General features: G+C 42.5%; 1 protein-coding gene across 15 annotated transcripts in view; it reads left to right on the top strand.

Moving 5' to 3' along the window:
* STAU1 (staufen double-stranded RNA binding protein 1) overlaps positions 1–25871 on the top strand; it is a 74360-nt gene that overhangs the window by 8812 nt on the left and 39677 nt on the right. For 2 of the 15 annotated variants that reach the window (XM_063803093.1, XM_054674799.2), the window contains exons 2-4: positions 5064–5138; positions 13082–13370; positions 24878–25016. In XM_063803093.1, coding sequence (XP_063659163.1) covers positions 13166–13370; positions 24878–25016 — 344 coding nt within the window. In that variant the 5' untranslated portion in view covers positions 5064–5138; positions 13082–13165. Of the gene's footprint in view, positions 1–366; positions 490–5063; positions 5139–13081; positions 13371–19802; positions 20011–20455; positions 20517–24877; positions 25017–25871 lie in introns of those variants that run through there. The other 13 variants (XM_063803099.1, XM_063803097.1, XM_063803096.1 and 10 more) reach the window with 7 other exon arrangements.

The following is a 25871-nucleotide window of genomic DNA, read 5'->3' as shown; positions in this document are numbered from 1 at the left end:
TGCTAGGCAGTCCTTTCCTCTGTCAGAAAGAACAATTTATATGTAATAATAAGTCTCATTATGCTTGGAAGCTTATTTTCCTTGTTGCACAATTGAACCAACCTGCTCATGAAAGCTCCATGACCCTTTACCTAGATGACAGTCAAATATAGTTAGGCAAATAAGTTTCCTTTTGGTTTGTCATTGAGTAAACCTTTGCAACCTGTAATGTTTAGCAAGTGACTACTTCTATATAGTAATTTTCCTTTTAGTTGAGAATTTATTCAAGCACCAAACATAAAAAAGAATAAAAGTGAAATAAGCTTTCTTTTGCATAAGGGACTTTCTATAATTTGCTACTTTTTATCTTCTTTTTTTTTTTTTGAGATGGAGTTTTGCTCTTGTTGCCCAGGCTGGAGTGCAGTGGCGTGATCTCGGTTCACTGCAACCTCCACCTCCCAGGTTCAAGCGATTTTCCCACTTCAGCCTCCCGATAAGCTGAGATTACAGGTGCGTACCACCATGCCTGGCTAATTTTTTTTTTTTTTTTTTAGATGGAGTCTTGCTCTATCGCCCAGGCTAGAGTGCAGTGGCGCGATCTTGACTCACTGCAAGCTCTGCCTCCTGGGTTCACGCCATTGTCCTGCCTCAGCCTCTGGAGTAGCTGGGACTACAGGTGCCCGCCACCATGCCCAGCTAGTTGTTTTTTTTTTTTTTTTTTTTTTTTTTAGTGGAGATGGTGTTTCACCGTGTTAGCCAGGATGGTTTTGATCTCCTGACCTTGTGATCCACTCGCCTTGGCCTCCCGAAGTGCTGGGATTACAGGCGTGAGCCACCGCGCCCGGCCATGCCTGGCTAATTTTTATATTTTTATTTTATTTTATTTTTGAAGCAGAGTCTCGCTCTGTTACTCAGGCTGGAGTGCAGTGACCCAATCTCAGTTCACTGCAACCTCTGCCTCCCGGGTTCAAGTGATTGTTCAGCCTCAGCCTCCCAAGTAGCTGGGATTACAGGCAAGTGCCACCATGCCAGACTAATTTTTTTTTATTTTTAGTAGAGACAGTGTTTCACCATGTTAGCCAGGCTGATCTTGAACTCCTGATCTCAGGTGATCCACCTGCCTTGGCCTTCCAAAGTGTTGGGATTACAGGTGTGAGTCACTGCGCCGGCCTAATTTTTGTATTTTTAGTAGAGATGGGATTTCACCATGTTGGCCAGCCTAGCCTCAAACTCCTGACTTCAGGTGATTGGCCCATCTTGGCCTCCCAAAGTGCTGGGATTACAGGCGTGAGCCACCGTGCCTGGTTTAGTATGCATTCTTGACTGGGGAAAATTGCAGTGGTAAGTGTGCACTATATAGATATATTGATAATGATCATGATGGCTTTGGATTATCTTTTGAAATTGGAGGATTTCAAAAAATAGATTTGCATATGGAAATGTGCATTTTTGTTGGTTTTTTGAGATGGAGTCTTGCTTCATTGCCTAGGCTGGAGTACAGTGGTGCACTCAGGGCTCACTGCAGCCTCAATCTTCTGGTCTCAAGCAGTCCTCCCATCTCAGCCTTCCAAGTAGCTGAGACTACAGGTGCATGCCATCATGCCTAGCTAGTTTTAAACTTTTTGGAGAGATGGGGTCTTCTTCTGTTTCCTAGGCTGGCCTTGAACTCCTGGGCTCAAGCAGTTCTGTCTTGGCCTCCCAAAGTGTTGGGATTACAGGCGTGAGCCACCACACCTGGCCAAAACATGAATGTTTGTATGAATCTCAGCTATCACTGTGTAAAAGTATTTGAGATCCAAATGACTGCTGTATTTCTCCTCTCTCTCTCTCTCTCTCCTTTCTTTGCTAAGTTGATGATGGTTATTTTTTAGCATTGTCTTTATGTCTGACTCTAACAGCTCCTTTTTCCGTTCTTATATTTAGCTTTTTTTATGTGTGTTTTAAAATTTTTTTTTTGTTTTTGAGACGGAGTCTCACTCTGTCATCCAGGCTGGAGTGCAGTGATGTGATCTCGGCTCACTGCAAGCTCCGCCTCCTGAATTCATGCCAGTCTCCTGCCTCAGCCTCCCGAGTAGCTGAGACGACAGGCGCCCGCCACCATGCCTGGCTAATTATTTTGTATTTTTAGTAGAGACGGGGTTTCACTGTGTTAGCCAGGATGGTCTCGATCTCCTGACTTCGGGATCTGCCACCCTCGGCCTCCCAAAGTGCTGGGATTATAGGCGTGAGTCCACATGCCCCGGCCCTTAAAATTTTAAATTTTATTTTAATAGAGACAGGGTCTTGCCATGTTGCCCAGGCTGGTCTCAAACACCTGAGCTCAAGCGATCCACCTGCCTCGGCCTCCCAAAGTGCTGGGGTTACAAGCATGAGCCATCACACCTGGCCTTTATTTTTTACTTCTGCTTTGGGCTAGAAAACTGAACACCCTGGGCCAGGTGCGGTGGCTTACGCCTGTAATCGCAGCACTTTGGGAGGCCGAGGTGGGCGGATCACGAGGTCAGGAGATCGAGACCAGCCTGGCTAACATGGTGAGACCCATCTCTACTAAAAATACAAAAAATTAGCTGGGCATGGTGGCATGCACCTGTAATCCCAGCTACTCGGGAGGCTGAGGCAGGAGAATCGCTTGAACCCGGGAGGCGGAGGTTGCAATGAGCGGAGATCACGCCATTGCACTCCAGCCTGGGCAACAGAGCAAGACTCTGTCTCAAAAAAAAAAAACAAAAAACTAGACACCCTGCTTCTCAGAATAGGGGATAGGGAATTTGGAAACAAAACAAAAACTAGACACCCAAACTTAGAAAAATTGTTCAACATAGAAAACTTCTTGGCTTGGGTGAGGCCCCTATTGGTAAAAGGCATGGGCTATGTTAGAAGGTCTTTGGTATTTGGGCTGCTCAGAGGCCTTTTTCAGTTCCCATTCATGCCAGTCTTTGAATAGCTGAGATATTAGAACAACCGAGCTCTAGACTGGAAAGTTGTTAGTATAATATACTATCTACGAAAAGAACCTGAGCTGTTAAAATACCAGAAAATAAACTAGAGCTCATGTTTTATTTCTGGAATCAATCAGACAATGAACAGCAATTTTTTATTGCCTGTTAAGCCATAGTAGCAGTGAGAAACTGAAACAAGCAAAAACACTTAGTGTTGTAAGAATGTATAAAAGCATCTCAAGGTAAGAAATTCTGTGTTACTACTGACAACTACCATTTAAGTTGAGGAACCTCTAGATAAATCAGACCGCAGAATTTGAGAATTAAACTCAAATTCTGTTATGTAAAGTTCACTTCTAAAAATGATTATGATTTGGACTTATTAGAGATAATGTGCTTTTTTCATATTCTGCAATTTAATATGCCACTATTTATGTACCCAATGCCTTTTGGTAAAATTTTCCATAAAATTGTATTTGGGTCACCAAGCATATGCCAACGACATTTACGAATAAAGTGGTAGGTATAAAGGGAAAGAAAACACAGGTTTGAAAATCAGTCTTATGTGATTGGACAATATGTAATGTACAGTTCCTTTTAAAAAGCATTATGAGGCTGGGTGTGGTGGCTCATGCCTGTAATCCCAGCACTTTGGGAGGCTGAGGTGGGTGGATCACCTGAGGTCAGGTGTTCGAGACCAGCTTGGACAACTTGGCAAAACCCTGCCATTTCTACTAAAAATAAAAATAAAAAAATTAGCCAGGCGTGGTAGCGGGCACCTGTAACCCCAGCTACTTAGGAGTCTGAGGCAGGAGAATTGCTTGAACCCGGGAGGCGGAGGTTGCAGGGAGCCGACATCACGCCACTACACTCCATCCTGGGGGACAGGGTAAGACTCCATCTCAAAAAAAAACCCGAACAAAAAAAGCCTAAACATTATGAGATATTCACATTACTCTCATCAGGGAATAATTGGGACTGGAAAAGGAAAGTTCTGCTGTCTCTTATAAATGTGTCTCTGCAAAATATTCTTCACCCAGCTTCCAGGCAATTGTGTCTTTTTTTTTTTTTCCCAGAAGAGTCTCACTCTGTGGCCCAGGCTGGAGGGCAGTGGTGCGATCTTGGCTCACTGCAACCTCTGCCTCCTGCATTCAAGCCATTTTTGTGCCACAGCCTCCCAAGTAGCTGGGATTACAGGCCTGCGCCACCATGCCTGGCTAATTTTTGTATTATTTATTTATTTTCTTTGAGACGGAGTCTCGCTCTTTTGCCAGGCTGGAGTGCAGTGGCGCGATCCTGAGTCACTGCAACCTCCACCTCCCAGGTTCAAGCGATTCTCCTGCTTCAGCCTGCCAAGTAGCTGGGACTACAGGTGTGCCATCACGCCCAGCTAATTTTTGTATTTTTAGTAGAGATGGGTTTCCCCATGTTGGCCAGGATGGTCTCAATCTCTTTTTTTTTTTTTTTTTTTTTTTTTTTTTGAGACGGAGTCTCACTCTGTCACCCAGGCTGGAGTGCAGTGGTGCGATCTCTGCTCACTGCAAGCTCCGTCTCCTGGGTTCACACCATTCTGCCTCAGCCTCCCAAGTAGCTGGGACTACAGGCGCCCGCCATCACGCCTGGCTAATTTTTTGTACATTTAGTAGAGACGGAGTTTCACCGTGTTAGCCAGGATGGTCTCGATCTCCTGACCTCGTGATCCACCTGCCTCGGCCTCCCAAAGTGCTGGGATTACAGGCGTGCGCCACCATGCCCGGCAGTCTCAATCTCTTAACCTCGTAATTTCCTACCTCGGCCTTCCAAAGTGCTGGGATTACAGGCATGAGCCACCATGCCCAGCCTAATTTTTGTATTTTTAGTAGAGATGGGGTTTCATCATGTTGGCCAGGCTGGTCTTGAACTCCGGGTCTCAGGTGGTCCGCCCGCCTCGGCCTCCCAAAGTGTTGGGATTACAGGCCATGAGCCACCATGTCTGGCCGCTTGTGTCTTTTGAAGACTCTACTGCATGCTGCCTCAAACCATGACATCATGCCTTCAGTCTTCCCTACCTGTAAATTATAGGTTTCCCCAAAACTTGAGCAGTATGTCTTCAGTTTCAGAAAAAAGACCTACCCTACTAAATTATTATTGTTTTTTATTTTCCAGAGTTTATTAACCACTTAACCTCTCAGAACTGAACAAAAACAACATTGTTCCTGGAACGCCCTCTTTTTAAAAAAGGTACATATAATTTGGCTTTATAATTTCTGGCCTGTTGATAATCAGTGGTACTTTTGAATTCTTTAATGAGTTGTGTGGAGAATGATTTTTACTTCTGGCTGTAATATTAGAGAAACAAATTTTATGCAGTTTGAATTTCATCTTTACTCTTGATTTAATTAGAAAGTAAGTACAGGAAAAGTTATTGGCAAGAATGTAAAGCCTATGTTCTTTAAATGTAGAGACATGAGAATTGATGACTGAAGCTGTCATTAAACATGACTGGCTCAATAAGCTTCTTGGTCATAGTATCTTTTGTAGTTTGCTTTTTTTAAAAAAACCCTTTGATTTCTCAGATTGTTTATGTTAAACATGATTTTCAAACTCATAGAACGAATTTAGCATTGTTTTCTATTGTGAGATAGGATTACGAATCAAGCTTCGTTGACCACTAGCAGCTTGTGAACATTCAGATAAAAAAGGAGTTTTCTAAGAGTGTTCAAGATTTTCTGGTCTTTTGTCAGGGCAATGCAAAATACACTATGTGGGTTAATACTGCTTCCGGCTTTTAACACTTTCCCTCTAGAAGCTGAAAGCACATTGCTGTACCATATCTCTGAGGTAGTAATTAGTAGACAAGTTAACCCACTTTGAGGATGAGGAAATGGAAGCATAAGGAAATTATTGAAGTTGTACAAAGCTCAGTGAACGATTTTAAACTCACCACACTGGATTTGTATAATGCTTTTCTTTTCTTTCTTTCTTTCTTTTTTTTTCTGAAACGGAGTTTCGCTCTTGTTGCCCAGGCTGGAGTGCAGTGGCGCCATGTTGGCTCACCTCGGCCTCCTGGGTTCAAGCAGTTCTCCTGCCTCAGCCTCCCAAGTAGCTGGGATTACAGGCGTGTGCCACCACACCTGGCTAATTTTGTATTTTTAGTAGAGACAGGGTTTCACCGTGTTGGTCAGACTGGTCTCGAACTCCTGACATGAGGTGATCCACCCACCTTGGCCTCCCAAAGTGTTGGGATTACAGGCGTGAGCCACCGTGCCCGGCCTAATGCTTTTCTTTTTAAAGAATTGTATTATCGGCTGGGCGCAGTGGCTCACGCCTGTAATCCCAGCACTTTGGGAGGCCAAGGTGGGCGGATCACGAGGTCAGGAGATCGAGACCCTTCTGGCTAACACGGTGAAACCCCGTCTTTACTAAAAATACAAAAAACATTAGCCAGGCGTTGGGGGGCGGGCACCTGGAGTGGGAGGGGGAGGCAGGAGAATGGCGTGAACCCGGGAGACAGAGCTTGCAGTGAGCCGAGATTGTTCCACTGCACTCTAGCCTGGGCAACAGAGCGAGACTCCATCTCAAAAAAAAAAAATGTATTATCATGCCTCAGGATTCCTTTAGTGTTTTGACTCTCTGATTGCTACAAGTGAGGCTTTGTCAAATATCCTATTATAAAGTGTTTTGGGGAAACTGAGGCACAGGGGAGTGGGTTGCCAAGAGCTGGGAGTGGAATTGAAAGCTACAACTCAGAAGTTTGATCTGATTTAACATTGTTGGTTGCTACTTAGCAGCAAGGGTGGTTTCTTAGAAACTGAGTCTTGGCACTGGTCTGTTTTGCATGAAGATGGTGGTAAATGCAGTCGTGTTTCTAGGTAGATGGCACATGGTTACAGATTACAGTTTCCCTTTTCTGAAAGGAAAAGCCTGTTAACCATTATGTTGAACCAAGCCCCTTCATAGTCAAGAAAATGTCACACAGTACTACTTTTAAGTCTCCAGCAGATCATGAACAGGTATTCATTTTTATTGCGTTAAAAGTTTTCTATGTTTGTATAAGTTTAGATTAAAAACTGTTTACAAATATATGTGCTTGAATTTTGTTATTTTTGAGAATGTCTCCTAGAGAAGGAGAGACGGAAGCTTGATAAAGTTTTAAAACTAGAAAAGAAAATAAGGCTTATAGTTTTTTAGGCTATACAGGTAAATTGTTTTTCACTTTAGCATGGTGTGATGGGTTTTCTAGGATGAAAATAATGAAAATCTCTTTTAGGAAGTGTTTCTTTAAGCAGACCATCTGACCTCCCAACTGTTACATTTGTGTGGAAACAAAGTCCTCCATTGCCCATGGTATTGGGCCAAGTGTGAGACAGGGACCACATTCAGTCTCACTTGTATTGCAAGTGCAAAGATCCTGAACAGCCTGGGTTGTTTCCAGGCATTATTTTTGGTTAATTTTACTGTCTTGCAAGTGAGTGTGCCTCCTCAGGGCTAATCTCTGTCTTTGTCTTGAGCATCAGGTACTTAGTGATTTGTTTCTTTTTTTTTTTTTTTTAAAGTAGTTTGGTCATATTTCTTTTAAAAAACGTTTTATTATTGGGTGATTTAGTATATATAGGCCTGCTATTGGACATTATTTGCTTGACATTGACCTTAAAGCGGTCATTTTGGAAATGATCGTATCAGACGATAGTGATTGACATGCTTCTGTACTAGCGTCTGCCCTGCCTGCAGGTATTTGGATAATGTTTGGAGTCAATGAATTACTATTTTGGGGGGCTGGGAGGGAGAAGTAATGGTGGAGAGTAAGTTTACTTTCAGAAAACATTCAACCATATTGCAGCAAGAAAGATGTGTCAGAAAAGAATCTTAGAAATAACTGGTATAGGCCGGGTGCGGTGGCTCACGCTTGTAATCCCAGCACTTCGGGAGGCCGAGGCGGGCGGATCACAAGGTCAGGAGATAGAGACCACGGTGAAACCCCGTCTCTACTAAAAATACAAAAAAAAAAAATTAGCCGGGCGTGGTGGCGGGCGCCTGTAGTCCCAGCTACTTGGAGAGGCTGAGGCAGGAGAATGGTGTGAACCTGGCAGGCGGAACTTGCAGTGAGCTGAGATCGTGCCACTGCTCTCCAGCCTGGGCAACAGAGTGAGACTCCGTCTCAATAAAAATAAATAAATAAATAACTGGTATAAAGAATGATGTGGGTATTTTAGGTGTATTTAAAGGCTATTGAAAAGGACTTTATTTTGTAGAAAAAGTGGTTTATTCCTTAATGTTTTTTAATTGACCAAGTTTCTCTGGGAGTGGAGCCTCTCAACAAACTGAAGAGAACAGAATAATAGATTTACACGTGATTGCTTAAAGATGTCGTCTTGTGTCTTTGAGGAAGAGTTTAACACACAGATCCTTTCCAGCATTTAAGAATGTGCAATCTGCCATTTATGGGTTCACATGTAATAGGTGCTTAATAAGTTTTTGTAGACTATTGAGTGAATATATTTTAGAATTGCTATTGCTTTATAACAGCGAGGCACAGGAGTGCTCCTTTGTATCTGTATATCCATCTTACATCAGATTTACCAAAGGACTTGCAAGGGGAGATATTTAGTGAAATGTTTGTGACGATCTGAAAAGGAGGCTTTTCCAGAATTGGGATGACTTCTTTCCTTCTGTTTTTTTTTTTTTTTTCAGACACATCTTGTTTGGAAATATCACTTATTATGAAGGAGACTGATATGTTGATTAAACAAAAGTATAGCTACTGCATTATAAGTTGTGTTAATCCGGTTTAAAAATTACTTATTAAAAATGTTTTTCTGGCTGGGCACGGTGGCTCATGTCTATAATCCCAGCACTTTGTTGAGGCCAAGACAGGCGGATCACTTGAGGCCAGGAGTTAAAGACCAGCCTGACCAACATGGTGAAACCCCATTTCTACTAAAAACACAAAATAATTAGCCAGGTGTGGTGGTACACACCTGTAGTTCCCGCTACTCGGGAGGCTGACACAGGAGAATCACTTGAACCTGGGAGGCAGAGGTTACGGTGAGCCAAGATCGTGCCACTGCACTCCAACCTGGAAGACAGAGTGAGACTGTCTCCAGAAAAAAAATGTTTTTCCATAATTGCTTAAGTATTTCATAGTACAAAGATTTAACAGTCTGTAAGTTGAAAGTGGATAAGACTAACCATGTATTAGCAGTAGCACAAGATAATTAAAAGACTAAGCACGATTGCAGATAGTTCTGTAAACCATTTCTAGAAGGGTCTGCCTTCTTGTATATTAAATCACTCGGACTGTGCTCAGTATGGTCTAGTCTTGGTAGGTTCACTGCTGAGTGCTGAATACACATTTTGTGACCACTTTTTAGTACATCATGTATAATTTAAAAAAAAACTTTCGTAGCGCTCATGTGCCCAGATTCTCCTTCACCACAACCCATAGAAACTATTTGGCACTTGTAAAACGGTAACTGCCAGCCAAGGCAAGATTCTGTTTTTATGAGAAGATTTTTGTGTTACCAAGCCAATCTTAACAACCAGGAGGACATGGAATTAAGGAATCTTTTAAAAGAAACACCTATAACTCTATCATTTTGCACCTTTTATTATGGTGCTTATGTATGCTATGTAAAATTAGGGCTTGAGACTAAGATGAGTATGTTTTGTTGATCTGGTGTCTAAAGCCCTTCAAATAGGGAAAGAACCAGGAGATGAAAGGTCCTCATCTGTGTGGGAGGCAGAAAGGCAGGAAAATGGCAGCACAACACAATTCACAGTAAGAGGTGTTTTCCAGCACCAGCAAGATCTGAAGAATCTTTGCGTTTCAAACTTCTCAACCTAATTTTACTGTGTATAAAATAGTGTTTGTCTCTAAGAAGACTCTAACAAAACATTTTGACCTCTCAAGTCCTTAATTTACCTGGTGGAAAACAATCCTTAAAGACAGGTTTAAAGGAAAAGACTTATTTGCATTTAAGGACTTAGTCTTCAGGACAGTACTGTTGAGCAACAGGTTTAGAATTTACACAGAAGTTGTATTTCCAAAGTTCCACAGTTCCTTGAAGGCTGCTATGAACTATATCTATATCAGTAATGAAAAACTTAATTTGTTCCTTGAGTTATGTGGGCAAATGATATATTTTCCCCCATTCATCACTGTGATGTCTGTCCCGGCTTCTCTTTGGGAGAGGAGCATCTGTTTGGGTGCTAAAACATTAGCATTCAGGCCAGGCGCAGTGGCTCATGCCTGTAATCCTAGCACTTTGGGAGGCCGAGGCAGGAGGATCACTTGAGATCAGGAGTTCAAGATCAGCCTGGCCAGCATGGCGAAACGCTGTCTCTACTAAAAATACAAAATTCGCCGGGTGTGGTGGTACACGCCTGTAATCCTAAGTACTCGGGAGACTAAGGCAGGAAAATCGCTTGAACCCAGAAGGCGGAGTTTGCAGTGAGCGGAGATCACACCACTGCACTCCACCCTAGGCAACAGAGCGAGACTCTGTCTCAAAAAATAAAAATAAAAAAAAATTAGCATCTATTTTTTAGGGCCTTTTGAGATAGAAAGGGGATTTTCTTTTCCTAAGAATATAAGCTACTTGTTACACTAGTAAGACTGTATTGTGTGGGTTAGTATATGTGTGCTTGAAACAGTATCCCTGGCTCCTCTATCCACTAAATATCAGTAGGTTCCCCATTCTGCACACTGGTTGTGACAACCAAAAAATGTCTCCAGACATTGGCAGATGTCTCCTGGGGGAACAAAATTGCCCCCTTTTGAGAATCACTGCCTTAGATGCTCTGTTCAGGCTTAAATAAGACACATAAAAATTTTAAACTAGCAGGTGACTAATAATTTGTGAGTATTGTTTGTTGCATTTTCATATTATGTTGGAAATTTAAATTTACCTAGTCTTATTTGGAGAGTTTAACTTTTTTTTTTTTTTGGTTTGTTTTGAACTACGTATTTCAACCAACTGTTAGATGTTAAGTCCTTTAAGTGAATTTAAGGGTAACATTTTTGAGGCAGTCTTAATTTAAAAAGCCTGTTCCTTTCTCAGCTTCTAGAAAACTTAACATATTTATGACTGACTTGAGCCGAGTGCGGTGCCTCACACTTGTAATCCCAGGAATTTGGGAGGCCGAAGTGGGCAGATCACCTGAGGTCAGGAGTTTGAGAGCAGCCTGGCCAACCTGGCGAAATGCTGTCTCTACTAAAAATACAAAAACTAGCCAGGCATGGTGGCTCATGCCTGTAATCCTAGCTGCTTGGGAGACTGAGGCAGGAAAATTGCTTGAGCCCAGGAGGCAGAGTTTGCAGTGAGCTAAGTTTGCAACACTGCACTCCAGCCTGGGCAACAAAGCTCTGTCTCGAAAAAAAAAAAAAAAATTAAAAATTTATCACTGATTTGAAATCCTGGCAGTCTGCCTGCTTTAGAGAACATTAACCAAAAATCCCTTGGTCCACACCCTTTCTAAATTTAGGCATTCATTCAGAGTCTTAAACTCTAAGAGCCACTCAGGACACAGTTGGGTTGCTCTTTCTGGGATGGGGGTAGATTCTGGAGCAGATACTTTACTCCTAGCTCATTTTTTGACCTTGAGACCTGTGGTTGGTGTTGTGAAGTCGTACATACACAAGTGACTTTTTTGTTTTAAAAAGTGCTCTCAAGATAGTTTACAAAAAGCAGGAAAAGGAGGAGTGAGTGAATAAATGAAGAGGGGAAGAGAGGAGGAAAAAAGTGTTTCTATTTTAGCAGCTGACGGAAAAAAAACCCAATGAAATAAGGTCATAGCTGACTTCTGAATGGTTCTGGACTTGTTTCTTGACACTGGCGACTTGTCTTCTAAGACCATTATGTAGATCTTCAATGGAACTCCTCTGTTATTTTGTTCTGATTCTGAAAGTAAAAAGGAACAACTGCACTCTTGGGGAATTTTGTTGAATAAGGTAATACTTATGCCTCTGCTATCCAGAGTCACATTTCGCTTGAGTTTCTTTTGAGTTTTGCAGTCCTTTTTGCTCTCAGTAAGAGAGAATGTGTTAGGACTCCTCAAGTAGCTTAATTGCTCTGGTCATTCATCTCTTTCTTGAGGACCAGCTTTAAAAATCATTTTGATACTTAAAAAAAATTAACTGTTTCTTTATAATAGAACTTCTAATTAGTTGGTTTGCTGGTTTCTGCATTGGTTGGCTATTTCCTGAGAGACTTGTCATTTCTGTTCTTTGTTGCCACTGGTTATTTTTAAGTACTTTGACTCATTAAAAACATTTTCAGCTTTTAAAGGATGGCCATGAAAATGAGCACAACTGTCCTTATTTTTGTCTCGTGAAGAAATTTAGTGTATTTAGAAGTAATGCCTTCATTATTCTCTTAATTTACAATATGAAGTAAACAAGCTCCAGTGCTCCCCACCCCCCAACCACACCAGTAAAATTGCCAGTCTAAAATCCATTCCTGTCTTCTTCATCTCCACTTTTGCTTTTAATAGTATAAATTCTCTAGTATGGTCTTTGTTACTCACATCACTTCTCAGGATCTGTGAGCCTGGGTAGGGGTGTGATAGTTTTCTTGTTTGGGTTCTATAATTAAATGAGACCTCAAACAAGCCTTTTAGGAAAACAATACATCTCTCATCACCATAAAGAAAAAGAAACAGCGGAAGTATCCTACCTTCCTTCTGTCAACTTAAGGCCCTAAGGTTGTCAGTCTGAACCTTGGTCCTTAAGAGGAAGCAGTGTTCACATTCACCTGTTCCTGGTATTATAAACCTAGTTTGCTTTCAGTTTCTTGTAATTTTGAGACCAGAAAGAAACCTTACTATGCCCCAATTACTATAGAAACCTCTCCATACTTTCAAATTTGCATTTTTGAATGTAAGCTATAGTTTGCAATTCTTAATACTCACCAATAAATATTATACCCTACTGATTCTCTTTGTATAATGAATATGCAGAGCACACAGGTATTGTAAATCATTTAAAAAACACTGTGGGAAAGTCACAAGGCCAAGAAACTTACTGTATACCAAGGAGAAACATATTTCGAATAAATCAACATAGCTACATGCTAAATGGAGCTATTTTCATAACTCAGTAGGTGACACCATTTTGACTGAATATTGGCAATTACATATCTCCTCTATAATTTACCTTTTTATTTTCTTTCCCTTACAACTTTTAGGTAGAACTTTAGACTTCATAGCACTGAATTAACCTGCACTGAAAGCTGTTTACCTGCATTTGTTCACTTTTGTTGAAAGTGACCATGTCTCAAGTTCAAGTGCAAGTTCAGAACCCATCTGCTGCTCTCTCAGGGAGCCAAATACTGAACAAGAACCAGTCTCTTCTCTCACAGCCTTTGATGAGTATTCCTTCTACTACTAGCTCTCTGCCCTCTGAAAATGCAGGTAGACCCATTCAAAACTCTGCTTTACCCTCTGCATCTATTACATCCACCAGTGCAGCTGCAGGTAAGCATATGAATCCAAGTGTCTTCTATTTCAAGTGTTTTCTTACCCTGTTTTCTGATCTGATAGGTTGCAGATTTAGGGAGCTCTCACATTTACCTTCAAAAAGCAAAAGAAAGTATCACCACCCACACTTCTTTATCCCAGATATAGAACACTGGTTGTGTAGGGGGTTGACAGGGGCCTCAGTTGACAGACCATTGTAGGTTGTGAGAAAGAGAATTGAAAGCTGAAAACTACTCACACTATAAAGCCTCATCTGTTAAAGAGCGGTGGCTGGCAGAAAGAATTGAGCAGTAAATACCACCTTGGATATTCATCGTTGTATGGGATAATTCTGCATTTAAAATTATTTCCCAGAACAAGCCAGGTGCCGTGGCTCACGCCTGTAATCCCAGCACTTTGGGAGGTTGAGGCAGGTGGATCAACAGAGGTCAGGAGTTTGAGACCAGCCTGGCCAACATGGTGAAACCCTGCCTCTACAAAAAATACACAAACTAGCTGGGCTTGGTGATGCACGCCCATAACAGCTACTCAGGAGGCTGAGGCAGGATAATTGCTTGAACCCTGGAGGTGGAGGTTGCAGTGAGCTGAGACTGTGCCACTTCACTCCAGCCTGGGCAAGAGGGAGACACCGTCTCAAAAAAAGAAAAAATAGGCCGGGCGCGGTGGCTCACGCCTGTAATCCCAGCACTTTGGGAGGCCAAGGCAGGCAGATCACAAGGTCATGAGTTCGAGACCAGCCTGGCCAATATGGTGAGACTCCATCTCTACTAAAAATACAAAAAATAGCCGGGCATGGTGGTGTGTGCCTGTAGTCCCAGCTATTCGGGAGGCTGATGCAGAAGAATCACTTGAACCCAGGAGGCAGAGGTTGTAGTGAGCCGAGATCATGGCACTGCACTCCAGCCTGGGCAACAAGGCAAGACTCCGTCTCAAAAATAAATAAAAAATAAACAAATAAATTTCCCACAACTGACGAAGAGCTCTTAAATCTACATAAGCCTTCTTTTTGAATGTCCGTAAGATTTTATCCCAAGCAAGGGGGCAGCCAGATTTACTAGAAAGCAAAAAAGTACGTTGACATTTATTTATTTTTATTTTTGTTTTGAACAAGTAAGTTTAAGTCTGGAAGGTTCCAGAAGTAGTTTAGAAATCATAATGAGGATCAATTAGAAATGGAATAAAGAAGCAGAGTTTTTTTTCTCTTCTTTCCTTTCTTATCTCTCGTTTGTTTCACGGGGTCTCTATTGCCTAGGCTGGAGTACGGTAGTGTGAAATTATGGTTCACTGCAGCATCAACCTCCTGGGCTCAAGTGGATCCTCCTGCCTCAGCCTCCTGAATAGCTGGATTATAGGTGTGAGCTACAATGCCCAAATTTATTTTCTTGTTAAAATTTTCTGCGTCATGGCCAGGCGTGGTGGTTCACACCTGTAATCCCAGTACTTTGGGAGGCCGAGTGGGGAGATTGCTTGAGCCCAGGAGTTGGAGACCAGCCTGGGCAACATGGTGAAATCCCATCTATACAAAAAAAAAAAAATACAAAAATTGGCTGAGCTGTGGTCCCAGCTACTCCAGAGGCTGAGGCAGGAGGGTCACTTGAGTCCAGGAGGTCGAGGCTGCCATGAGCTGTAATTATACCACTGTATTCCATCCAGCCTGGGAGACAGAGCGAGACCCTGTCTCAAAAGAAAAAAAGTCTCCTTCTTGGCTGGCAAGGTGGTTCACACCTGTAATTTCAGTGTTTTGGGATGCCTATTTATTTATTTATGAGACAGAGTCTCACTTTGTTGCTTAGGCTGGAGTGCAGTGGTGTGATCTTGGCTCACTGCAACCTCTGGCTCCTGGGTTCAAGCGATTCTCCTGCCTCAGCCTCCTGAGTAGCTGGGATTACAGGTGCCTGCCACTACACTCGGCTGTTTTGTATTTTTAGTAGAGATGGGGTTTTACTGTGTTGCCCAGGCTCATCTCCAACTCCTGATCTCAAGCGATCAGCTTGCCTTGGCCTCCCAAATTGCTGGAATTACAGGTGTGAATCATTGTGCCAGGCTGGGAGGCCAATTTAAAAATTAGCTGGGCTTGATGGTGTGCACCTGTTGTCCCAGCTACTTGGGAGGCTGAGGCAGGAGGATTGCTTGAGCCCAGAAGTTTGAGGCTGCAATGAACTGTGATCGTGCTGTCTTACTCCAGCCTGGGCAACAGACTGAGACTGACTCAAAACAAAAAGTATAGAAACATTCAAATCTGATAATTAGGAAAATGAACTAAAGGTACTTTGCCGGTTGCAGTGGCTCATGCCCATAATCCCAGCACTTGGGAGGCCAAGGCAGGTGGATCACCTGAGGTCTGGAGTTTGAGACCAGCCTGGCCAACATGGTGAAACCCTGTCTCTATTAAAAATACAAAAATTAGCCAGGTGTAGCGGTGTGTGCCTATATTCCCAGCTACTTGGGAGGGTGAGGCAGGAAAATTGCTTGAACCTGGGAGGCAGCGGCTGCAGCGAGCCGAGATCATGTCACTGCACTCCAGTCTGGGCAACAGAGCGAGATTCCATCTCAAAAAAAAAAAAAAAAAAAGGTTTAAACACTTGAAAAATACCTAAACATATTATAGACAAGAAACTAAGGCTAAAGAAAGAAAACCTAAAACCAATATTCTTATGAATAGGAGACAGGGTCTGACTAAAAAAAAAAAAGGGAGTGGGGATAATAAATAAAAACAATATTCTGCTTCCCAACACCCTCCCTGCAACATGGCAAGACCAGTGAAATAATGGGGTGTCAGTGTCAATTTTTTTTTTTTTTTTTTGAAATGGAGTCTCGCTCTGTCGCCAGGCTAGAGTGCAGTGGCACAGTCTCGGCTCACTGCAAGCTCTGCCTCCCGGGTTCACGCCATTCTCCTGCCTCAATCTCCCGAGTAGCTGGTACTACAGGCGCCCGCCACCATGCCCGGCTAATTTTTTTGGTATTTTTAGTAGAGATGGGGTTTCACCTTGTTAGCCAGGATGGTTTTGATCTTCTGACCTCGTGATCCGCCTGCCTCGGCCTCCCAAAGTGCTGGGATTACAGGCGTGAGCTGCCATGTCTGGCCTATAAATCTGTTCTTAGAGTGTTTGCTTCTCCCACTCAGCTGCGTGGCATCTTCCATGCCACCCCCACAATTCCTTGGACTGGTTCACCAGATAGCATTCTTGATTTTTCGTAGTCCTGGAGAGATGTTATTTTCCCCATATTTGCCATGTGAGACTCTCTTAAAAGGAAAAGGCACAGACTGTTTCCGTCCTCTGGGATTTATTGCTTTTTCTTCTAATGAATTCTGGTGTCCAAATCCTATTGACTTTGTAAAACTCCTGCCCACCAACATCATTTTATTTTATTTATATAATTGTTAGAAATAGATAAGGTCTGAGGATGGCAGCCTTTGGAGAAAAGACTAGAGGATGCCCAGGAATGAGAGTTTCACTGTATGGAAGATGACAAGTGTTGTTTGAGAGATGGTAGTGGCATGTTGAGTTTAGCGAAATAATGGGCGGGGTACAGCTGGTGGCTGTTTCAGTAACCAGTGTCTGCTCAGAAGACCTTGTATTCCAGTTGGTTTTAATAGCAGTGCTTCATCTGATTTCAAATCTTGCTTGCCTGCCATGGGTTAGTTACTCCCCTGACTTCACTCTCTTTTGAAGACACACCCTCTCCTAGATTACCTGGCTTCAACTGGTTCAGAAAAGACCCTAGTTGCGTCTTCTCTGGGAGTGTACTCCTGGAATGATTTGCAGTTTTGTATCATGGCTGCCTACATTTGTAGACCTTCCATTTGTTTTTCCTCTATTTTCATATCCCTAGGAGAATAGTAGTCTTATATACTGCTAGTTGACTTCAGTGCTCTTAACGTTTTCACTTCCTTCTCATGTGGCGAACCCCATAGAGAAAAATCCCAGTTGTGTCTTGTGAATGAGTTAGTTTGTTTCAGCAGGATCCAGCTTGAGTATAAGCTTTTGTGTGAGCAAGGTCCAGCTCACTGTAAGGTAAATATTGTCCATACTGCTTGTGCATTTATAACCCACCTGGAATGTTTTCTATTTTTTATACTCTTGAAAGTGGTGCTGTAATTCAAAATACATGTTTTCAAACTGATGAGGTTGTCTTAAACAAAAACTATACTTAGACAAGATTATAGATTTTTGAAGTTGCTTCTTTTTTCATCCTTGCCAATGGGTCAAAGAAAATATGTGCTGCTTTTTGGAATATTTGGGTTTTAGTTTTTTTAGAGTCTTTCTTTGCCACCTAGGCTGGAGTGAGTGGTGTGATCATGTCTCACTGCAGCCTCGACCTCCCAGGCTTAAGCAATCCTCCCACCTTGGCCTCCTGAGTAGCTGGGACCTCAGGTGCATGCCACCACACCCAGCTAGTTTTTTTTTTTTTATTCTTTGTGGAGATGAAGTCTCACTATGTTGCCCAGGCTTGTTTTGAGTTGCTGGGCTCAAACAATCTGCCTGCCTTGGCCTCCCAAAATGCTGGGATTACAGGTGTTAGCCACCCCGCCTGGCCATATTTTGCTTTTAAAACTCCAAATAGTGTATGGTTGTTTGGGATTCTGAACAGAGACAATTCTCAAGCACCTGTGATTGATTGCCCGTAAGTTTTCCAGCTCTGGGCCGCCTCTTGTCTGCAGCTTACTTCTGGCTCCTCTCCTGCTTGTTTGCCCAAGGACCTTAGGGCAGGGAGAAGAGGTGATGGGAAAACAGTTTTTTCACTTGTTAGCAATCTGGGCAAAAGGTTTGAAGATGCAATTGCCTGGCTAATTTTGCATTTTAGTAGAGACGGGGTTTCACCATGTAGTCTCAAAGTGAGTATTTTGTATTGTCTTTGGTTTCAGTTATCCTTGTCATTCCCCTTATCTTAGAGAATGAAAGTCTGACTATAATTTTAAAATTTGCTAATCATTATTCAAGAATTCAGTCTTTTTAGAACATGGAAAGGAAAAAAATAATTCAGTCTTTGAAACTTGTTTGTTATCTGTATTAACAGCACATTCTGGAACTTAATTCTTGCATATCTGGAGTTAACTTTTTTCCCAACCATCTAAGGACACGGAGATACGGAGTTGTCTTTTGCAGCTGTAGCGTAAGATGATATAGTATGAGAGATAAGGAATTGACGCTGTCTGTTTCTGATCCTAACCTTGCAGCAAAGATAATATAATTAAGGATGAGTTATTTATCTCATTATGCCTCATTTTCCTTCACACGCAAACCTCAAGCCTTGAATAAAATCAAGTGTTTCTTTTCATTTGACTGAAAGTAACATAAGGCACAAACATGAATAGTCACCGTAGCATAACACGGTTCAGTTGCGTTTGAAGTCAGACACACCTGGGTTTGAGTCTCAGCTTGTTACTAGCTGTGTGATCTTGTGCAAGTTACTACTTTTTTGTTGTCGTTGTTTCCTCATGTGTAAAACAGGGATAATACCCACCAAATAGGTTTATTGTGAGAATTAAATGAGAGCATATATGTTAACCTGTGGAGCACAATGCCTAGTAAATGCTTGAGAAATGGTAGCTGTAATTCTGGCTACTTGGGTAGCTGAGGCAGGATTAAGCATTTAATTAAGCATTTAAGAAAAACAGTATTTACCACTCACACAAAACTAGCTTAAAAATGTTGTTTTAAAACATAATTCTATTTGAAATGTGTCTTTATAGACACATTTAGGCAACTAGGGACTGGGAGCAGTGGCTCATGCCTGTATTCACAGCACTTTGGAAGGCCAAGGCCGACAGATCACTTGAGGTCAGGAGTTTGAGACCAGACTGGCCAACATGGTGAAACCCCGTATCTACCAAGAAATACAAAAATTAGCTGGATGTGGTGGTGCGCACCTGTAGTCCCAGCTACTCAGGAGGCTGAGGCAGGAGAATCACCTGAACCTGGGAGGTGGGGGCTGTGATGAGCTGAGATGGCACCACTGCATTCCAGCTTGGGTGACAGAGTGAGACCCTTTATCAAAAAATAATTAATTAAAATAAAAATAGAAGTCAGTCATTTTTCTATAACTGTTGTATTTCCTCTACAGGATTTTTTTGCAGACCTTAACTTCGGGATTCCCTTTATTAACTTTTTATTATATTTTGGCTAATGCACTTTCTCACTTGAACTTTTAATAATTTAGGTAGTTTGGCTGTGTGTTCATCTCTAACCGCGTATTTTCTTTTTACCCACAAGTTGTTCAAAGAGGAGAAGTTGTTGTCTCTTGGGTGATTTAGATTATTTGAAAAATCAAGAGATGTGGTATACTTTTGGTTCTATCAAAACCAAGATTCTAGCCTTGCTACACCAACAGAATGCAGCAGAGTGGCAGGTAGCACTGGATGGGGAAAGTCCTAGAGAAAGGCAAGACTGTTCATGAGAATAACTTTGTGTGTGTGTTTTTTTTTAGCTTTTTCCCCTTCAGCATTTATCCATGAGACAATCACCAAGATGACCCAGGGATTGTACTGCGTTGTAGGCTTCTGCCATTTGACCTTCCTGCCTGCCAGGGTTTTGAGTTCATGCTGTTGTTTGTACTTAAATTAGTAGCCTGGTGGACTGCAGAACATATAATAAAGGAGACCCCTGATGTCCTGATGTGTGAAGTGTCAAGGGGGGTAAAGGATTCTTTATTTCTTTATTTATTTATTTATTTTTGAGATGGAGTCTCATTCTGTGGCCCAGGCTGGAGTGCAGTGGCGCGATCTGCTGGGATTACAGGCATGAGCCACCGCGCCCGGCTTTTTTTTATTTTGAAATGGAGTCTCTCTTGCCCATACTGGAGTGCAGTGGTGCAATCTTGGCTCACTGCAACCTCTGCCTCCTGGGTTCAAGTGATTCTCCTGCCTCAGCTACCCAAGTAGCTGGAATTACAGGTGCATGCCACCACGCCTGGCTAATTTTTGCATTTTTAGTAGAGATGGGGTTTCACCATGTAGGCCAGGCTGGTCTCGAACTCCTGACCTCAAGTGATCTGCCTGTCTTGGCCTCCCACAGTGCTAGGATTATAGGCATGAGCCACTGCACCTGGCCAATAAAGGATTCTTTGTTTTTTTCCTTTAGTGGAAGCCGTGCACTGAGGGAATCCTAAAAGTAAGACCTACAAGAAAAATCAGCTATGAAGGCAAGTTGCCTCACCCCTTAAGGCACCAAATTTAAATGACCTAGACGTACTGAAATCCAGGTTTCCCTTGTAAATTATTTGTAAGTGAGATAAAGTGATATTCAGTGATAACATCAGAAGAGTAAAAGCTTCAATTAATTTTTTCTTTTTTTGAGACGGAGTTTTACTCTGTCATCACCCAGGCTGGAGTGCCATAGCGTGTTCTCGGCTCACTGCAACCTCAACCTCCCGGGTTCAAGTGATTCTCTTGCCTCAGCCTCCTGAGTAGCTGGGATTACAGACACGTACTACCACACGTGGCTAATTTTTGTATTTTTAGTAGAGGCAGGGTCTCACCATGTTGGCCAGGCGGGTCTTGAACTCCTGACCTCAGGTGATCTGCCCGCCTCTGCCTCCCAAAGTGCTGGGATTACAGTTGTGAGCCACCACACCCGGCCGCTTCAATTGATTTGTTAAATTCCGAAGTAGTGAATCTCAAATCTTTGGGGTGCATCAGAATTACTTTGAGAACTTAATAAAAATAGAAACGCTCATGCCTTAAATCCTATCACTTTGGAAGGCTGAGGCGAGAGGATCACTGGAGCCCAGGAGTTTAAGACCAGCCTAGGCAACATAGGGAGACCCTGCCTCTGCAAAAATTAAAAAATTACCCAGGTATGGGCCGGGCATGGTGGCTCACGCCTGTAATCCCAGCACTTTGAGAGTCCGAGGTGGGCAGATCACAAGGTCAAGAGACCAAGACCATCCTGGCCAACATGGTGAAACCCCATCCCTACTAAAAATTCAAAAATTAGCTGGGCGTGGTGGCGCATGCCTGTAGTCCCAGCTACTCAGGAGGCTGAGGCAGGAGAATCGCTTGAACCTGGGAGGCGGAGGTTGCAGTGAGCTGAGATCATGCCACTACACTCCAGCCTGGCGACAGAGCAAGACTGTCTCAAAAAAATTTAAAAAAAAAATTAGCCAGGTATGGTGGTGTGTGCCTGTAGTCTCAGCTACTCAGGAGGTTGAGGTGGGAGGATTATTTCAACCCAGGAGGCTGCAGTGAGCTATGATTGTGCCATTTGAGCTCCAGCCTGGACAGCAGAGCAAGACCCCATTTCAAAAACTGAAAAAAAGGGTGGTTATGTTTTCAAACAAGAGCCCACAAACACATTGCAGCATCAAAACAAACATTGTCTTAATTTGTGTGAAGTACTGCTGTGTGTTTAAATCAAGTTTGCAAAATATCTTTCATGAGAAGTAATTGGAAGAGAATTTTGAGGCTGGACGTGGTGGGTCATGCCTGTAATCCCAGCACTTTGGGAGACTGAGGCAGGTGGATCACTTGAGGTCAGGAGTTCGAGACCAGCCTGGCCAACATGGTGAAACCCTGTCTCTACTAAAAGTATAGAAATTAGCCGGGCATGGTGGCAGGTGCCTGTAATCCCAGCTACTCGGGAGACTGAGGCAGGAGAATTTCTTGAACCCAGGAGGTGGAGGTTGCATTGAGCCAAGATCACACCACTGCACTCTAACCTGGGGACAGAGTGAGACTGTGTCTCTTAAAAAAAAAAAAAAAAATTTCAGTGCATACACACACAATCTCTTTTTTTTGTTGTTGTTTATAAAAAACAACAAAAAAGGATAAGAAGGGGATGACAGGATGAATTATCAAGATAAGACCAGGCCTCTTAAACCATGACCATAGAAAGTGTTCAAGGTTCAAGTGACATATTACAGTCAATGTCAGGTTTCATGAATTTGAGAGCTCACACTTTTCATTTCTAGGAATTTACAGTACTGCTGACACTTGGAAATCAGCAATGGGGAGCTGAGTGAACTGGTATTAAAAAGATCAAACACACAGCTGCTGCTAAAGCTTTGGAGGGAACAAAATTTCCTAAGCCCATAGTCAGCCCTTTTGGTAGCGAAGGAAGGAATCCAGGTCTTATGCATGGGCCAAACAGGTACCTTTCAAAAGTGTGTCTAGAGGTACCATGTAGTATGTATATGAATGGTTTCTTAACAAACTTGTTGATTTTGAAAGCACAGATTCTACACTACTAGTGACAAATGCTTATTTTTTAGGAATCCTTAACCTCATTGTAAAGCAGTGGTTTCCAATCTATGATGCTTTAACGCCTGACAATCTGGAAAGGCGGTCATAGGAAGGATGGCGGGTGACCAGATAATTTCAAAGATTTCCGAAAAGTTTAATGAGAATATATTTTTGATAAGAGTGTATAGATTAGCAAGAATATAAGTTTAATTTAGAGTCACATCAAGTCAGTGTGGTAATATTGATTGTAATTTTGTTGGTCAGAAGTGCTTATTGCCAGTTGTATGTCTCTTAGTTATTAAAAAGAATGAGAAAAATGTAAATATTACTTAAATACAAGCCAGCAGGTAGTATCTCCTCAGACAAGGAGCCCATTCAGGGAGCATACTAATCAAGAAGGCATGGCTGGTGAAGGGTTGGGGATCAGTGACCTGGAGGCTGTGTCATTAATGGCTGTTTTAGCAGAGACCCCCTCACATGCATGAAGTCATCCCAGGTCTTCGTATGTAGGAAGGAATCTGGGAAGTTAACAGTTACATCTTTCTTGTTACTTTTGATTTCTTTGCAGTATACTTTCTTCATGTTTATTCTCTATTGCAGACAAATTCTGTGGATCAGAGCTGCTCTTAAAATGATTCAGACTGTACTTAAAATGCAATTATATGAATTTTGTAAAAAATATAATTCTAATGCAAGGAAGAGAGAGATCTGTAATTCATGTGGCCCTCTGTGCAAACCCCAAAGATATTCTTATAGATTTGATTCATGCATTAAATTTAGTTGAACCAGTTATAGTACAGAATCAGGTCTTTTTTATTTCTCTCTATATACATCCTAAAGAGGCATTTTAAAGTGGATTTTTATGTGCATTTAGATTTTGCCATTTCTAGTGTTCTGTTTTTGATATGAAAGTGTTGTTTTTAAATATTGTGCACTGACACTAATCTTTCCAGGCTGGTTTTCTTTTTAAATGGTTTTTAAAGGTTTATGGATTGGATGAACTGAAAGAAAAAAAAATTGGAAAATGAATAGCATGTATTTTCTGAAGTTGATAATTTTGAGATATGAAAATGGAACTCATTTTCGTAGCAAGTATGACCACAGGTCAAATTCATTAGAAATGTCAAGAATGGAAATACCTGAATATTTTGTGGGCCTTGTGTGACTTCTGTGAAGAGAATTGGGTTGCCACCTCCTCACTGATTTTTCACCTTTAAGTTGCACATCATGTTGTATTGTAACTCTTTGAGTGTGCTTTGTGTTTTTTGAACTCCTCTGGGGCAGGAATTGTGTTTCTTTTTTTTTTTTAAGACAGAGTTTTGCTCTTGTTGCCTCATCTGGAGTACAGTGACGCAATCTCGACTCACTGCAACCTCTGCTTCCTGGGTTCAGGCGATTCTCCTGCCTCAGCCTCCCGAGTAGATGGGATTACAGGCATGCGCCACCATGCCTGGCTAATTTTTTGTATTTTTAGTAGAAACGGGGTTTCACCGTGTTAGCCAGGCTGGTCTCGAACTCCTGACCTCAGGTGATCCACCCGCCTCGGCCTTCCAAAGTGCTGGGATTACAGGTGTGAGCCACCCTCACTGCAAGGTCCGCCTCCCAGGTTCACACCATTCTTCTGCCTCAGCCTCCTGAGTAGCTGGGACTGCAGGCACCTGCCGCCATGCCTGGCTAATTTTTTGTATTTTTTAGTAGAGATAGGGTTTCACCATGTTAGCCAAGATGGTCTCGATACCCTGACCTTGTGATCCTCCTGCCTTGGCCTCCCAAAGTGCTGGGATTACAGGCGTGAGCCACCACGCCTGGCCAGGAATTGTGTTTCTTAAGCTTAGCACAGTGCTTTGCATCCAGTTAGTAATGTAATAAATGCATCGTTCAGTACTGTGTACGGACATACTTCTGAGTGCAAGCCAATAATCCTGTAAATCAGTACAACCAAGGTTATATTGATTAAGTATTCTCAAACAGTAAAACAATTTGGACATTTACATGGGATTTTTTAATCGTGAAATTTGATGTGTTTTGGAACTTATTTCTGACAGCTGTACCATATAGCTTTCACTGATAATGTCTTGGGTTAAATTGTGGCTCCTCTGGTAACCCTCAGAGTAGATTTTGTGCTGTCGACTGTGTATAAATATCTAGAAATCACAGCATATTCTTGGATTTCCTTGTCTGATGCCTAGCAGTGAGCCACCCAGGTCCTTTTATGTAAAGTATCATGAATCCAATTAGCAGAAAGCATGCTATTACATTTTATTTTAGTGAGTATCATTCTCATACCGGAAAAAAACAGTTCTTTGTTGATTCTTTCTTGCAGAAAGCATAACCCCTACTGTAGAACTAAATGCACTGTGCATGAAACTTGGAAAAAAACCAATGTATAAGCCTGTTGACCCTTACTCTCGGATGCAGTCCACCTATAACTACAACATGAGAGGAGGTGCTTATCCCCCGAGGTATGTGGTTTTTTTTTTTTGTAAAATACAGGAGAAAACGTGTCTGATCTTTTACATAAACCAGTACCTCTAGATTGTGGAGGGAGTAATGATTTGGTTTGGGCCTGCCAAGTGTTGAAGTTGGTCTTAATTACTCTTGTGCCTTTGTGCCCCTCCCCCGCCTTTTCTTTTTTTTCTTTCTTTCTTTTTTTTTTTTTTTTTTGAGACAGAGTCTTGCTCTGTCACCCAGGCTGGAGTGCAGTGGCGCAGTCTCGGCTCACTGTATCCTCTGCCTCCTGGGTTCAAGTGAGGAGGCTGTCTCAGCCTCCCGAATAGCTGGGATTACAGGCACCTGCCACCACGCCTGGCTGATTTTTTTTTGTATTTTTTTAGTAGAGACGGGGTTTTGCCATGTTGGCTGGGGTGGTCTTGAACTCCGGACCTCAGATGATCTGCCCACCTTGGCCTCCCAAAGTGCTGGGATTACAGGCGTGAGCCACCACACCTGGCTGCCCCTCTTTTTTTTTTTTTTTTTTAATTCATTGAGACAGGGTCTCCATATGTTGCCCAGACTGGTCTTGAACTTCTGGGCTCAAGGAGTCCTCCTGTCTCGGTCTCCCGCAGTGCTAGGATTAAAGTGTGAGCCACCACACCCGGCCCTTTGTGCTTCTTTTTTTTTTTTTTTTTTTTTTTTGAGACGGAGTCTCGCACTGTCGCCCAGGCTGGAGTGCAGTGGCATGATCTCGGCTCACTGCAAGCTCTGCCTCCCGGGTTCATGCTATTCTCCTGCCTCAGCCTCCCAAGTAGCTGGGACTACAGGCGCCTGCCACCACGCCCGGCTAATTTTTTGTATTTTTAGTAGAGACGGGGTTTCAC

Source organism: Pan troglodytes, chromosome 21 (assembly GCF_028858775.2).
Source record: "Pan troglodytes isolate AG18354 chromosome 21, NHGRI_mPanTro3-v2.0_pri, whole genome shotgun sequence".
NCBI classification, from domain to species: domain Eukaryota; kingdom Metazoa; phylum Chordata; class Mammalia; order Primates; family Hominidae; genus Pan; species Pan troglodytes.
The sequence above is the reverse complement of the archived record's forward strand: the minus strand, read 5'-3'. Positions and strand labels throughout refer to the sequence as shown.